This window comes from Saccostrea cucullata, unplaced genomic scaffold (assembly GCF_032062105.1).
Source record: "Saccostrea cucullata isolate Sc308-1 unplaced genomic scaffold, CSIRO_AGI_Scuc_v1 ctg13489, whole genome shotgun sequence".
NCBI classification, from domain to species: Eukaryota; Metazoa; Mollusca; class Bivalvia; order Ostreida; family Ostreidae; genus Saccostrea; species Saccostrea cuccullata.
The window spans coordinates 1-17,470 of NW_026920493.1; the positions used below are offsets into that span (position 1 = coordinate 1).

Below are 17,470 nucleotides of genomic sequence, written 5' to 3' on the forward strand. Positions count from 1 at the left end.
TTGAAAAGACTTCAACTCATGCTACTTCGGGATTTTTAACTAGAATGCATGTGCAATATGATGATTTAACTAGAATGCATGTGCAATGTGATGATTTGAATAGAATGCATGCGCAATATGATGATCTAACTAGAATGCATGTGCAATATGATGATCTAACTAGAATGCATGTGCAATATGATGATCTAACTAGAATGCATGTGCAATATGATGATCGATATGATTAAACATTACTAACAGAATAAGTAGTTCAATTCTTTAAAAAAAATCTCAGTTTGGCGGTCATTATTTTTTAATTCACCTTCTGTTTTTCCTTGATCTTTTCTTTAATAACAAAATAAAGGCTTTTTGACAGGTGACAAAGTTCTGTTAAAAGTACAATTGGTACTTAGTATGTGTCCATGAAGATTCAAGTTGGAATATTAGTGTCTCGTCTTCCGGCTATTTTGAATGTTATTTCCTATATTTCCTATTATTGCTCAAGATGGTTGACCTTGACATTATTGTGGTAAACGTTTATTCACTTGTGTTAATCGGGATGCAATGTTGGCAGGTCCTCTTTTTTCTTATGTCTACTGATCTTGGATTGTTTACTCTTTTCTCTTATTGTGTATAAAAACTGAATATAACGTCTTATTTAATGGGACATTTAATTGTTTCTAAATATCAGAAGAGCAAAACATACTTTTCAACCGAATTAAAATATTCCATTTAAACAAGATGCAATTAACCTAAGTAAAATTCAATTATAGTAGAATTCTATAAATATATTCATTTATCATATTGCAAAGTATTTTAATTTGTTTGTACATGTATTTGGAAGAAGATCAGACAGATTGCATACTGCCGATAAAATGTATGCTTGTCGCCACTATTTATTGTTACTAATTCTTACTTAAGTCGATAAAAATAAAAGAGATGAAAATTTATTGTTAGAAATGGATAAATATGAATTAAGGCATTGAAAATAAAATTTCTAAATATCTAATGAAAGTAACAATTTTGACCTTTTCTTGACCCTCTGATTTAATATATATACATATAGTCAATAAATTTATTAGTCCTCTACCGGTCAAATCAGCGAAGTTTTAGGGTTCCTCCTTGTTTGTCTTTTGTGGGGATTTCTATCTGTATGGTTGTCTGCCTGTTCCTCTGTCTGAAACAAAGAGTTTGGCCTTTTCCTGGCCTCCTTATTACATAGATATAGACCGGCGAAAACCTAAGGGCTCCTCCTTGTTTGTCTGTCTGTCTAGCTGTGTAAATGTCTGACCGTCTGTCTATCTTTCTGCGGGATCTTTTATCTGTATGTTTTTTGTCTGTCCATCTCTTGGTTTTCTGCAAATGTTCCCTTAAATTAATGCTCGAAGACATTAGCGTTTTTCCAGCACGTGGCTGTATCTTCGTGAGTTACAAATCAAATTAACCAAATTGATATTTCCTTTCGTTTCGATGATACTACTATTTGATATTTTTACCGGGATTTTGAATCACTTTTCTCCCTACATGCTTGCAGATGTTGAGCTGACTTTTAACGCTAGTATTTGTTTAACTTGATGAGGTTAAGATCAAGTTTACGTTATTGCAAATTCGAAGTTTTTTTTCTGACGGAATTACTGCAATTATATTTTTTTGTAGTAACCAGATTACACTGGCAGATAGGGGGACTAGTTTTGCTAATATAAAGCTCTAAGAATGTTTGTTAAATTTGTTACAGGCCGCAGCTACAAAATACAAGGGAATTTGTCCTGTCAGACTGACAACTGCATTTATCTCATCAGTTGCAAAGTTTGCTCCAAACAGTATATTGGTGAAACAGGAGATCTCCGCAGGAGAGTTAATAACCACCGCTCGACCATTAGGACCAAAAAACTCAATGAACCCGTTGGGGAACATTTCAACCTTGAGGGTCACAAATGGGAGGACATGACAGTAGTGGTGATTGACCATAACCCAAGATGGACAGATGTTTTTGAGATAGTCAACTTACTGTTGTATTCCTCTCGCTGGCTTGACTTATTTTTTTCGTGGTGACCCAGGCCAAATATAGCCAGGGTTTGAATGATAAACACTCTGACGAAATTCCATGCAAAGGAGAAGATGCATGCATAGGAGAGACACTGAAGATAATGAGTTTTTGATTTTCACTTTTGGGGGGTATCATCATTTGAGCTTCAATAACTCATGAGTTATTAGACAAAATCAAATGGGAATTTGGTTATATAATTTTGAAAGATGATTATAAAAGTTAGATAGGAAAACTAATACATACATTAAGGTCATTGGCAACGCAGGGTTTCCGGAGAATAAAGGTTTATACCCAGGTTTCTTCAATTATAAAAATACTAGTAGTCATTTGAGAGTGATCTCCCGTATGGAATTCTGTAGGCGGTGAAAACCAATAAAGCGTGCGTTACAGACTGAGAGGTAAACAAAAGCACGTGTGCGTTTTTATCAGATATATTCAACTCTACAATAATAAAAGAATAGCAGAGGTGGGTTTGTTTACATTGTGCTGAGGGGGCAGACAGTCAACAGGTCGTCATTTAGAATAAGTACATGTATGCTGGGAAGAGCAAAGAAGTGACATAATTATGCTGAGAGTGGTGATAGCTAGGTAGACCAGATGAGAACGATTCTATGGGTTTTGTGAAGGAGGCATCATTAAAAGTTAATACTAAATCCCTGCAAAAATGATTAATGACAGTTCCTTTCAAATAAAGTAAATTATAGTATAGAAATAAACAACCAGTCTATTGGTCATTATGAATAATAATTAGATGTTAAGGGAAGTAACTTAAAACCAAAGAACAGTGCTGGTATTTCTGTGTTTTGTTTCTATATTTGCAATTTGAGCCAAAATATATGTTTGTCACCAGAAATGAAGATTCAACAATGTATTTCATGTGTAAACTTTATGAAAGAAATGTGTTTTAGAAAAATCTTATGGTTAAAAATAATATAGGACCATTTTATCTACATTTTACATAGGAAATGCATTGAGAATTGTAAAAACATTGATTTGACAAAATCTTTAAAGAAAGGTTGGCTTGATGGGTAAAAAGGGCAAGAATTGAACATGTTTGGTACCATTAAACCTATTCAAAAGTTCTTGAAAAATTCTATACAAAATCCAGAAACGTTGCCAATGTCCTTAAGAAAAACAAATTTAATTCACCTCAAAAGTTTACCTTGCGTTTCCTTTTTCTTTCAGTATAATATATTCGTCCAGTTAAGGTGCAAGTAATGAACAACATAGGTATGACATCGTTCACATTACATTGTAGATGTTTTACAAATTCTCAGGGATACTATGGGAATACAAAAAAGTGTCTTGTGATGAGTATTATGTAGCAGGAAAGATAACTCTAAAAAGAACTTTGATACAAATGAGTTTGAAAAATGTTTTTTCTAGATTGATAAATTTTATTTAATCATTTTTTAACAGTTATTACTGGGATTTTATTCATTTTATTTATTTTTGTTTATACTTTCCAGAGTCCTCCATAACTTTTTCATCCATGTTTTTATCAAGAGATTTTTTTTTATTAAAACATCAATTAACTTCTTTATAATACAGCCGCAGATCCAGAATTTTATTCGGGGGGGGGGGAGGGAGGGGGTGGTCATCCCGGCAAAAAACATCAAGCTCAAAAAATTGTTGACAAGCAAATAAGGATAAAAGTACACTACAGTAAAAACGTGAAAATCCTATTCCGTTGGGCGTAGGGCGTTGGCTTCTACATATAATGCTTCAAAGCTTTACAGAGGGGACAACAAGAAACAATACCTTCAGTTAAAACTGAGTTTTGTGTTTCTGTGCTTTTAAAGCCGAATAAAATTGATACACTGCATTTTAATTTAAAGTAAAGATGAATTTTAAATATGTCTTATTGCGACCTTGGGCAACATGTTGACTTTCAGGTCCAACAAATCATATGTTGCCCTCATACCCAGTCAATAATTGTATGTTTATTTGAATATCTCAATATTTAGCTCACGTTCACACATTAAGATCGCATTATTTTTTTTTCTGTGTTAAGTTTTGTTTTTGTTTTTTTTTTTTTTGTTCTCATTGTGATAATTTTTGCCCTTTCTGCTGACCAGTTCTGCAGCTAACTGTAAATTAAGTTGGACTCTGGCAAATTCAAGCCATTGGGAAAATGGAATTATTAGAGAAATGTCTCTCCCACACAATGAAATGGGGTTGCTCTTCCTTTTAGCAGAATTAAAAAAACAAAATGTGTTTGTGAAACACTGGTGTCCCCCGTATGGCAAAATATATAGCGAAGATTAAATTTTTCTTAAATGCAAATTTAATTAATTGGTATCAAAAGGAGGGTATTCTCACTGGAAAACAATTGTGAAATTTGAAAGTAGGCCGATATTAAAGTTTTTTCAAAAAGTACAAAAAACTCCAAGGTCAAAAGGTCAAGGTAATTGGTATCCTATGAAAGGTCTTGCCACATAGAATACTTATGTAGAGTATGGAAGCCCTAGTCCTAACCGTATAGAAGTTATGGCTAAGGTTAATTCTTTTTAAAGTAGGTCAAACTCAAAGGTCAAGAGGTCAAAGTTCTTGTTATCAAATGAAAGGTCTTGTCACAAGGATTGAATATGTAAAGTACGAAAGCACTAGCTCTAACCCTTTAAAAGTCGTGGTCAAGGTTTGCTTTTTTAAAGTATCTCAAACTCAAAGGTCAAGGTCGAAGGGTCAAAGTTCTTGGTATCCAATGAAGGGTCTTCTCACACGAATTACATATCCGTTCAAAAGTTATGGACAAGGTTAAAGTTTTTTTTCAAAGGTACGGAAATCTACAAGGTCAAAGTGTCAAGATTGTTGATATCCAATGAAAGGTCCTTCAACAAATAATACGTATGTGAAGTATAAATGTCCTGGTATCTCCTGTTCAAAAAATATGGCAAAAGTAAAAATTTAAAATTTTCGTGTAAAAGTGAGTCAAACTCCAAGGTCAAGAGGTCAAATTTGGTGGTACTCAAAGAATGGTCTTGTCACAAGGAATAGGCATGTGAAATATGAAAGTCATGGCTCCACTAAATCAAAAGTTATGGGCAAGGTTAATGTTTTTGCGGACAAACAGACAAACAGAGAGACAGACAGAGAAACAGCTAGACAGACAGACGGACACGACAAAAACTATAAACCCCAAAAAACCTCGTTTACTTGGGCATAAAAATGGATATTGAATGGAATTGGCATTGAATTTTTTTTTAGGAAAAATAGGATTTTCCAGTGTGTTCTATGCCCCTATAAACAAAGTTTCGGGGTAGATAGTTTTTGTCGTGTCCATTTCTCTGTTTATCTGTCTGTCTCTCTAGCTGTCAGTCTATCTTTTTGTCTGTTTGTCAGCAAAAACTTTAACCTTGCACATAACTTTTGATTTAGTGGAGCTATGATTTACAAATTTAACATGTGTATTCCTTGTGATAAAACCTTTCTTTAGGTACCACAAAATGTGAACTTTTTACCTTGACCTTGGAGTTTGACCCACTTTTACACAAAAATTCCAAACATTTCCAAACTTATGGAAAAACTTTAACCTTGGCCATAAAATTTAAAAGGAGATGCCTTGAGCTTTCATATACTTCCCATATGTAATCCTTGTAAGAAGGTCTTTTATTTGGGGGATACCAAGAACTTTACCTTTTGACCTTGATCTTGGAGTTCGACCTACTTTTAAAATACAAACATTGACTATATCTTTTAAAGGGTTAGGGCTAGTGCTTTCATACTTTCTTTATTTAATCCTAGTGACAAGTACTTTTATTTGAAATCAAGACCTTTGACCTTGACCTTGAAGTATGACTTACTTTTCAATTTTTAAACTTGACCATAATGTTTGAACGGTTAAGACTAAGGCTTCCATACTTCACATATGTATTTGATGTGGAAAGATCATTTACTAGATACCAATAGCCTCGACCTTGGAGATTTCTGTACTTATGAAAAACTTTAACCTTAGCAATAACTTTTGAAAGGTTAGAGCTAGGGCTTCCATACTAAACATATGACTGTATTTTTGTGGCAAGACCTTTTATTGGATACTAATAACCTTGACCTTAGAGATTTCCAGACTTTAAAAAAAAAACATAAACCTTTAGTTAGCAATAACTTTATAACGGTAAGGGCTAGCGTTATATACTTCACACATGTAATTCTTGTGACAAGGCCTTTCATTGAATACCAATAACCTTTGACCTTCTTACCTTGATCTTGGAGTTTGACCTACTTTTAAAATCATTTGTTAAATAACCTTGGCCATAACTTTTGAATGATTAGGGCAAGGGTGTCCATACTTCACATACATAGCTCTGACCTTCTGACCTTGATTTTGAAGAATTCTGTAGTTATGAAAAAAAACTTTAACCTGGCATAACATGGAAACAGATGGTGATATGGCTTGCATATTTTAGAGAAAAAACAGAGTTCATGGGTTTTTTTTTTGGGGGGGGGGTTGTTTTTTTTTTTTTTTTTTTTTTTTTTAGGCTGATGTCCAATATAACCAAAGTACATTGTATATTCTGCTTTTTTTTTCAATGTGATTTTTGATCAGGAACATATAGATGAAGTTAGGAGGTCGTATCTTATTATACGCTACAAAAAAAAAACAAAAACAAAAAACAAACAAACAAACAAACAAAAAAAAACCAAAAAAAAAAACAATTACATGAAAAAAAATATTTTTAAAAAAATCATTGAAGGCGAGTGTGGGTGGGTAGGGGGGGGGGGGGGGGGTAGTATAAGCAGCCACGGGGTCCTCGAGCTCGTAGAATTAAAAAAAAAAAACTATTAAACCAAGTGCCTTTGGCTATGGTTCTTTTATATACAGTAGATGTGATATTTTTAAAGCATGTTATTTTCAGCGATATTTCACTTTTATTTAAACAAGTGTATTTAGAAATATACCCCCTCCATCCTGAAGCTCTTGTAATTACATCGGGCTCGAGCTCTTTGTTTTGACCACGTGGGAAAACATTTGACAGTTGATTCACCGATTGAGAACATCGACAGAGAAAACTGACTGTAAGTTGGACGCATTGAGAAAGCGGAACATATTATTATTAAGTTCTGTTATATACTTTATCCGTGCATGTAGAACCCCAAGCTTCAAACAGTTAAGCGTATATAATAAGGTTCAATAGTATTACACCTGCTTGTAAGACTCGTCAGCTAGAATTTCCTCAGCAATATAATAAAAATTTTAATATATAATAAAAGGATGACTTAAATAAGTGGAAAATACCTCTAATATGATATTTTCATATCTTAGAAATATTAAGTCTATTAATTAATGTCATTGTTTCATTTGATTTTTACCAATGCACTATACACTAGTGTTCGTTTCTTTCTCGTAAACTCGCATTGAACAGATTGGGACCAATCTCCCAAATGGGATATAATAGTCCGTTTTGGATAGAATGTCCCAAATGGGATAAAAATTGCAAAAATTGAAAATTTTTATTTTGGCTATAAAAATCATAAATCCGCACCAGGGCACTTCAAAAGGAATAACTTTTGGTAAGCAAGTTTTTCTGCAACCCTACCGTTTGTTAGATTGATCCCCAAGAAGTTAAAGAACTTCCGAGGGATTAATCTTCTAAACAATGGACATACAGGAAAACTTGTCAACCAAAAGTTATTCTTTTTTAAGTGCCCTGATGCGGATTTATGATATTTGTAGCCAAAATAAAAAAAAATAATTTTTGAACTGTAAATTTATAGCCCATTTGGGATATTATATCCCAAACAGGCTATTATATCCCATTTGGGAGATTGGTCCCAACCTGTTGAACAGTGTTGAAGAGCTTAATATTATCAGCTGACGGATGCGTCAGTTAACCCAAATGGAAATTGAAGAACTTTAATTGAACTTAAAAAACAAGAATATTTCAATATTATTAGTTTCTTAAATTGTATTTTGAAAATATATTTATTTTGTTTGTAATGACTTCTGCACATCATTGAGTACAATATTATTAGTTTAACACAGTCAGTTAGTGGCCTAATAGGGATTCTTACCCCACCTCTGTCAATTTGTCAGTGAAATCCTGGCTTACGATTGGTTGAAGTCTGTCACGTGAAGGCGGTGGGTTTTTTATACTCCGTCAGTTGTAGGGCTGTGCAATATTACCGGTATATCGGTATATTGCGGTATTATTCACCACGATAATATATCGCGATATAAAAATCAGATACCGGTATTTCACGATATTTATAAAAATATATAAAAACCTCCTTTATTATAGAAACTGCTGAAATAATACTTGTAACTTCCCCAGGCCTTTTCAATCTAGTAATAAAAATACTTCGTCGGCTTTCAGAGGCAGATAGAGAGAAGAGAGAGAGAAAGGAAGCTTTTCATTCACTGTCGCAATTTTAAATATATTACTTTAAAATAAAATTACCCTGGTAATAATTAATAAAAAGACTTTTAAATAAAATTATTAAGAAAGAAAATATATAAAACATTACATTTCTACAGGGTGTATACCATGTGTAATGCGGTTCTCAAAAGCTCATGGAATCTACACATCGACGATGAATGTTAAGTTCAAGATACATATTACACATAAATGGCCATCCATGTTTTCACTTGATACAGTGTTGCTTTTTATTATTTTTTAACAAGTTTCTTGCCATTTTAAACACCTTCATGCTATACCAGGAGCATGTATATTAAAACAAAAGAAATAGGCCAATGCAGTTCCTGATCGTATGTCATAATGTGAAATTAGGTCGGGTCAGACTAAAACACTAAACGCCCGAAAATAGGTCACAATTTCATTCTGGCTTTAATTTTATTCTGTGACCACATAAAATTTCTATATAGTATGTATTGTTTTAATCATTAAATTACATTTTATGCCATTTCAATAAAACAACCCCCCCCCCCCCCCCCAAAAAAAAAAACTATAAAGAATAAACTATGCATAAACTTTTTTTTTCAATTTGAAAATACATCAAATGAGTACATTTTATTTTAATTTTTTACCTGGTTTTTGATTAAAAGTTATTATATTTATGTGTGCGATTAATTTCTTATCCCCCGCCTCCTTTAAAATTTATAGATAAATTTAAATAGTCTTTGAACTTGACAGCATTTTAAACTTTCTGTACAAATTTATTAATGATAATTAATCTACAATATATCGCAATATATTGCAATATTCAACGTAAAATATTGCAATAAATCGCAATATGGTTTTCACTCGCAATACCCAACTCTAGTCAGTTGTAAATCCATACCTGGTCAGTTGTAATCTATACCCGGTCGATGTATTACATCACAAACACAAACATGACGTCATAATAGGCACAGTATAAGCGCGATGAAGGATTTAGCAGAGAAAACCATTTATAAAATACAGATAAAATGTAATTTTGACAAAAATTTTGAGGTTCCGCCTCGCCAGGTATGAAATTTATTAACCACGTATCATTCTATACCGTGTAACTAAAAGACTATGTAACTAATAATACAGGGAAGCAATTTTTTCCCACCCATTGGGAAAGGGTCTGGTACCCGTTCAATTGGGAAAAATAACATCAAAGAAGAACAATGAGAATTTTCCCTCATTTAATCAAATTAAACCTTTTTGCGCTTATTCCATCTAAATTACCTATTACTACCTGTTTTAAAGAATAAGCAACACGTATTTATTGCTTTTTTATCAATGTCGGAGTCCCATGTTTTCCACATTTTCATGCTTTCACTTTGTCAAAATTTGTGATACTATGCTGTATACACAACAGACTTCGCCAAATTACGACTTTCTCTACTTTTGTTATAAGCAGAAGTGAAACAATTCGTCAACTTGATCATAGTCTGTTGCTTCACAGTTGAATTGGGAATTTTTGGTCACAAAATTGGGAAAAATTAACGTTTTAGGCATTAAGAATGGTGCCGTTTATCAAAACCAGTTAAATAAGGGAAAAAAAACGCTGCAGGGTGTTAAATGGAAATCCTTATTGGGCGAGGCAAAGCTGAGTCCCAATACGGATTTCCATTTCACACCCTGTATGAATCCGTATTAGGTCACTAACTGACTGTGTTATGAATTTATCCCACTGAAGACCTTTTTCAATATAAAAAAATATTTGTGCATATCATGAAAATATTAGTTTTAATCCAATAACAATTAACATAAAATATTGTTACGGTAACAAGAAATTTAACTAAACTACCTACATAAACCATTACTAAGCAACCATTTTTATTTACAAAAGCAACACTTCGAACGTAATTGTGTGTCTGAGCGATTTTACACATTACTCCTTGACGGCGATGTAATACAGAATATTTCAGGGTGTCATGTGATCAGTCTTTATTTAATCAGCAATCTACAAATTTGTCTGAAGCGGGATAATGAAATTTATACACTTTCCATGGCTTTAGAAACCGAGCGGGGTGGGGTCGGGGAGGAGAGACCCTGCCCCCCCCATCCATCCCAATAATTTTGCCTATACATGTATATAGAAAGCTACAAAAAATTATTAAATTAATAATTAATTAATTCATTTCATAATTTGGATAAATAATAATACCTATTTAATATTCATTTGGGTCCATTGTGTTTCCATTTAGGTCCAATTGGGTAAATTGACGTGCTGTCAGCTGACTATTGAAATTTGTATAGGTATCAACGTGTATACATGTGTCAGTAGGCCTTTTCATAAAATATCTAATGATTTGTTTTTATTGAAGATAAGTGTGTAAAATTTGTCGTAACTTTACAAGAGACCTTTAATCCTCTCTAGACTAAAGTATCTTAAAGTCGTTTTTACTTTTGAAATATAAATAAACATTAAATATAACATTTTTTGCATCCTATAAATTATGATAATAGCATTTTATACTATTTTACAATTAATGTTGAAAAATTAAACATGTTAAATGAAATATACTGCAATCAGGGTCCATGCAAATATTTACAAAGGCAGTTTCGCTTAAGACTTTTGTATGATCTACTTTAAAGTAACTTCTCATTGTGACATCAGATTTCAAACTTCCTTGCTTCACCATCAGTTGCACTCGATTTATTTTGTACAGAGTTTTTTTTTCACTTTCAAGTGTTGAAAATTTTGGTTTGAACATTTTTATTTTCTCCCACTTTTTTAGCCTTGTCAAGCATATTGAGGCCTCTGCTATGGAAGAAGTGAGACTTAGTTAAAGTCCTAAGTTCAATTAGGGAATGTTTTGAGTGAGTTATTTTATGAAGCACACTAGTGCTTCATGAAAAATATGCCTACATCCAAGTCTGTGTGATTCAAACACACTAGGGCTGTCACGGTTCCAAAATTTTTCGGGTCGGGTCGGTTCTGATTTTTTCAGGTTCCGTTTCGGGTTTCTCGGGTCGGGTAGGTAATGGAAGAAAAGCTCATGATTTGTATTATTTCCACATTTGTATATAATCTTAGAAATTGCAACATTATAACTAGTTTAAAGTAGCCTCCTGACTAGACAACAATTGTACCAAATTATTTAAATCACCTTTCAGGGTTTCAGATTGAAATAATTTTTCAGTAACTATAGGACATCTGGCATATTTACCAGAAAAGTTATAGGCCATTCTGTCCTAAACTTCCTAAAATTATAGGCCAATAGAAAAGTAATTAAACTAACTCAGATTTCTGTCAGACTTTTACAAAATAGTCATTTTATTACATAAAATATTCAAATATGAATATCAACTTTCCTTTTAATAAGGTGGAAATATTATTTTGTTTTCTTTTAAACAAAATTAATATATTGAAACATAATGGGGATTTTTTTTTTTTAATTCCATTCAATGGGTATTTAACTTATATTAGTCCCACCTTTTCTTACTTGTACATGTATTTATTTCTTGGGAATATAATTTTTAGAAATAGTAATCCAAAAATAAGACTTGTATCTTTAATGATATTCAATGTATAATCACGTTTAAAGATTACCTAGACTAATTTTTTCCATTTGTAAAACTTTGCAACATTGTCCGTTTCCTGCTATTAGTCCGACCCCATATTCAATCATGGTGGTAAAAAACTAACATGGTATGGTTTCCTTCGATGTTTTAAACACTCATCACTACTTTTATGCTCCTTGCAGATGGGTTTGGAAATAAAATTATAGAGTATTTTGTCAAGATCTATTTATACCAAAATGTCATTGGCTGATTGAATCGGCAGTTGCAGAAAGTAGAGAAAAACAATCGGATCTAAAGGGGGAAAAATATACAACTGGCCTTTACCTGTTTACATACAGAAGATAATCGGCCATTCTGTCTGTTCAATGTCAAACTTATAGGCCAACATGGCAGGTAAATTTATTTTTTTCCTGCCATTTTGAAATTTTATGACAATGTACTAACAAATCTCTCGTTTTTGACGCCATTTTTATAGTAAAATCTACTCTGCTATACATATCGGACCCGAACCGAATTCCGGAAAAACGGAACCTTACCCGTCCCGAATTAATTGTTCCGCGGTTCCGGGTCATTTCGGGTACCCGTGGCAGTCCTAAAACACACCAATAATTCACTTTCAACATTCCTTTTTTTTTTTACATTTTGACTTAAAGCATAAAAAATATACGCAATATTTGAATTTCTCGCTGCCCTATTTCGATGTCACAGCACATGTTCTCCTTGTATACAAATGTGCGCAATAAATATATATATACAGTTTTTGCAATGGGTGGCACTGTAGCTCTCCTGTCTATCAATATATATATTTTTTTGAGAGCTACAGTTCTGCAGCTAGTATTTAACATTTAGTTCCTAGAGTTTGGATGTGGTTGTCATTGAAAAATGATATTCCTCTTTGGAATCGACACTGTTTAAGATTTCATGTGGTTTAGAAAATAAAGTTTTAATTGTTTTTTTTAATATGGTCTTGTTTCCATACAATTTCATCATTTTTCACTTTACAGAAAAATAATGAGTTAGAAATCAAAAAATGACCCAAAAAATTGGATACCCTTTTTAATCAGTATTTTGTTGGGTTTTTTTCAATTTTGGTCATGTTGGTTAACCTATTTAAATTTTCTGCATTTATTTTAAAGTTTTAAAAATCTTAAATGCATGAAAGACAAAGCATCACTGATAATTTGTAGAAAACTGCCAACATGGCCAATATAATCATGCATTTTGGTTTGTATACAACACTTAAATTGTCCTGATGTGTTTAACTTTTAAAAACATTTCACATACCTGTGCCATTTAGTCTTTATCTAAAATATGTCAATAACAATTAAGATATTTTGATTTATTTAAAACTAAGTGAAGGGAAATTTTAATTTAGGTTGGAATGATTTTTTCCATTTTAGTAGCTTTCAGCTAGTACATGTAACTGCTTAATGTGTCTATATAACTTTCAGATAAAAAGTAAAACAAAACCATGGGGCGCCTGGCGAGAAAAAAGCAACACAAGGGAGATAAACCAATCAAAGAGAAATACAGAACGAAACGGAAAACAAAAGACTTGGATGAAATCCACGAAGACATGAAACCAGGCAAATCACGGAAACTGCTGAATCAGGATGTGGATTTTGATAAACCAGGGGTTAGTTGTCTTTTACTTGGATATCTTCTACTTTGATTTTTTTCAACTTTGCATGAACTGACTTTAAAAATAGTTTGCTTGAAAAATGCATATTTTAATTTATTGAGCTGTTAATCTTGCAGAGCATGTTGAAATCCTATTTAATCACAAACTTAACATGTTGCAAGATGGTTTAACATGACCCTTACTTTACTGACTTTCAAGAATTTAAGATATAGTTTTGTTACCAAAAATAAAAGAAAGAAAATGCTTTAATAATTAAAAAAAATTTTTTAATGGTATTCTTAAAATTTTGATCATAAGAATATATTAAAATTAAGAAAATATCTTTTAAGATAAAAATAATGTGAATCATTTAAGTCAATTCATCTTTTATCACATATATTTAATGTAGATCTTTGTATCTTCTATATAATCCATTCATAGTATCAACACTCTATCATCTTTTGTTATATAGGAAGCCGTATGCCCAGTGCTCCCATTGGTATCCCCCGCCAGCTGCTGAGGGGTCCACCACCACAAAGTCCATACAACAGCCCTGGTCCACGCCAAAGTCCACACAGCGGTCACTTTGGTCCTCACTCCGGCAGTCCTTACGGCCCACCCCACGCAGGGTCCTACCCTCCCCCTCACAACAGCCCAGTGGGCCCAAGGTAAGGTCAAATTTTGTATGATTCTTTTAATAAGTTTTCTAGATGACTTGTATGTTTTGGGGGAAGTTTAAGAAATATATTAATTGTTCTTTCTACATCACCTTTTCTTGTCTAAGTACTATGTAACACATTTTTCTAAAAGCATGTTTAATATGCCCATACAAAAATATGCAGAATATATTTATAGGAATTAGTTGAACTTAAAATAAATGAATATTCATATTTTGAAGACAACCACACAGTCTCATAAATAACCACTGAACATATTAATGTTTAACAATCCTATGTCAAAATACACAGATTCTGAATATATTTAAATGAGTTATAACTTGATGAATATTGATGTTTTGTAGACCACCACATCCACTGGGTCATTCAGATCCCAGAAGAGGTCGAGGCAGGGGATTCTTCAGGGGACAGTAAGTACAGTGTTTATATGAAAATAAAAAAAGGTTGCAATATTCTAAAAATATTTTTTTTTACAAATGGAACATTGTGAATTTTCACATCTTTGTAGTAACCGTGGAAACTACAGCAATACTGATCACAGAGAGGGTTATTCAGAAGGTCATGACCCAGCCAGGTACGATCAAGGTCATCACCCTGACAACCGGGAACACCGCCGAGATTACCACGACAACCGGCGGGAACACGACCGCCGCAGGTACTACCATTACAATCCGGAGGAAGACAGGAAGAGATCGGTGGATGCTTACGCTGGATTGATGACTCAAAAAGAAAAAGACTGGATTATCAAAATCCAGTTGATCCAACTCCAAACAGAAAATCCATATCTGGATGACTTCTACTACACGGTTAATATCATGTTAAATTAATTACAGTCCAAAATATCTATACCATTACAGTGAAAATTATCTTAATATACTAAAGCATAAATTACAGTACAAACTTTCTAAACTGACATCTCTGTATAACTCTGTTTCACTATGAATTCTGACTTTTATTCTTATTCCATGATTTTGACACGTCTGTCTCTTCAATCTGACATTCTGTTTATCATACCACAAAACTTGTTTGTCAATGAAGTTGTGTGTTAATATATTTGGTTTACTCAAGCTTTTAATGTGATATGATTATCAGTTGTATATAGTATAATATAGTATCTGACCTAATGGCACCTTTTTTGTTTTAGACTTATTCCTTGAAAAAGAAAGCTGAGGAGCGGCTTAAGAGACAACAGAATGGAGTGATGGATGACAAGGATCAGGAACTAAACCTTATCATCCCAGCCATGGCCAAACTAGAGACCAAGCCATACAGACCAGGTACACTGAAACATAGTCCAGATGCTCTGGATCTCAACTGGATTTTACAATTTATTTTGAGAGAATTAGTTATTCAGAACCTTGCTTGTTTAGGAAAACATTCAAATAAATCTTTTATTTCCTATTTGATAACTTTTGCATGGGTATGGCGTACTTTTAATGATTTTTATGCACCAGGATCAATAGATGGGGTACATATTGTTTTGGACGGTTTGTCTGACTGTTTTACTATTTGTGTCAACTATTATCTTTGCAAAAACTCTTGAACCACAAGAGACAAAGACTACATATTATATGGTTACTCCACTAATTAAATAATCTCTTTTAAATGACACCATGGTTAGTCACCTTGAGTGTGACCTATATTCCTAAAATAGCTTCGCCATAACTTTTGAATCATAGGAGATAGAGACATCATATTTAATATGCACTCTCAACTAATTAAGTTCTTTCACATGGCAACATTTTTGACCTTGACTGTGACCTATATGCTAAAAGTAGTTGGAACCTTCACCATAACTTTTTAACCTTAAAGGCAGAGATTTTTTACTGGGTGGTAAATTTCAGATGAGGGAGGGGCTTATTTTGTACAGGTGTGAATTCGTTGGGGGCTAGCAGTCTACCTGTGGCCACCTGTCTCCTTATCCCTATACACAGGAAGTCATTTAATACACAGTGAAATACCCCAGGTGTCAAACTTAACCTGAGTTGGGGATTTTAAGACAATTTTAAATTTAGTAGTAAAATTAAGGGTTTTTCTATTATAATGATTTTAATTTTGACTTTTTGAAAACATCCCTGACCATTTTAAAAAATATGATATAATACAATAAATTCAAATATTAAAACTATGATTAATTAGATTTGAGTGTATGTGTTAATTAAAAAAAAACTCCTTTTGAAACTTTTGAAATTTATTCATCCACAGGATTCTCTCTATTAATTAAATAAAAAAAGTTGTGTTAACTATATTATACTAAAAAAAATATCTAGATTTATCCTAGAACCTTAATTGATTAAGCTTCTTCAACATGAAACATGCTAAAACGACTGCTTGTAAATTCTTATCTGATTAAAAGTGTATTATAATCCTTTCAAATATTTAAGGTATGTTTAATATATAAATTAATTCATATATTATCAGTCTAAAATGTACATACATGTAGTTATACAGTTTCTGTAAACAATGTTCAGTAAACATCAAAGGATCAGAGATTAATCACCAAGAGTCCCAAACAAGGTGTACAGGGTATACACAGAGTAAAGTAAGTAAATGTCAATCAAGTTCCAGCATCCAATGATTAACCTTCATGCACTTAATTGACAAGGCTACCCAGACCAGGTATTTTTGAAGGCGGTACTTAAAACCTTTGCCTTTAAGAGATAGAATTTTTTTGCATTTTCTTACCTTATGGGGGAAGGTTCAAACAATATCTAAGTTGATTGCAAAGTAATTTATCCTAAACTTGATTAAAGCAAAGTCCTGGGGACCTGTGATTTTAATTCCCAATATTCGTGATTCGTTATATTTGTAAGAATTTGTAGAAATATATATGGCGAGTTGGCAATATGCACATTTTCCTGGAAGATTTACCTCCGAATATGTAAGGGAAGCAATCATTTTATAACATATTGGATAACTAAGGTTTTTTAATGAATTGAATTTTGTTTGAATAATTTCTGAAAATAAAGTCAGTTCAATATATCAAATTTTGAGATGTTTGAAAATTCCTTATAATTTTTTTTTTTATTTTATTATATTTTATTATATCTATCCTCTACAGGACTCAAAATCAGTTTGCGATACATGTATCTGTAAAAAATTTTACCAGAAATCGCTTATTCCGTCAAATTTTACAAAGAATTGTTAACAAATTGGCCAGGACCCCCCAAAAACTTAGCTATATCTGTGAATTCGCTTTGTCGGTGTTACACTGAATGTTATACTGTATTTACATGGTATCATTTAC

General features: G+C 32.7%; 1 protein-coding gene across 1 annotated transcript; it reads left to right on the forward strand.

Annotated features, from left to right (window-relative positions):
- Window positions 1-13,396: 13,396 nt before the first annotated feature.
- On the forward strand, window positions 13,397-15,587 carry LOC134249750 (protein PAT1 homolog 2-like; the record flags this gene model as incomplete). Its single annotated transcript, XM_062732102.1, has 5 exons — window positions 13,397-13,561; window positions 13,988-14,214; window positions 14,568-14,633; window positions 14,732-15,029; window positions 15,368-15,587. Coding segments are annotated over exons 1-5 (976 nt in total), but the record flags the coding sequence as incomplete, so codon positions are not given.
- Window positions 15,588-17,470: the final 1,883 nt, after the last annotated feature.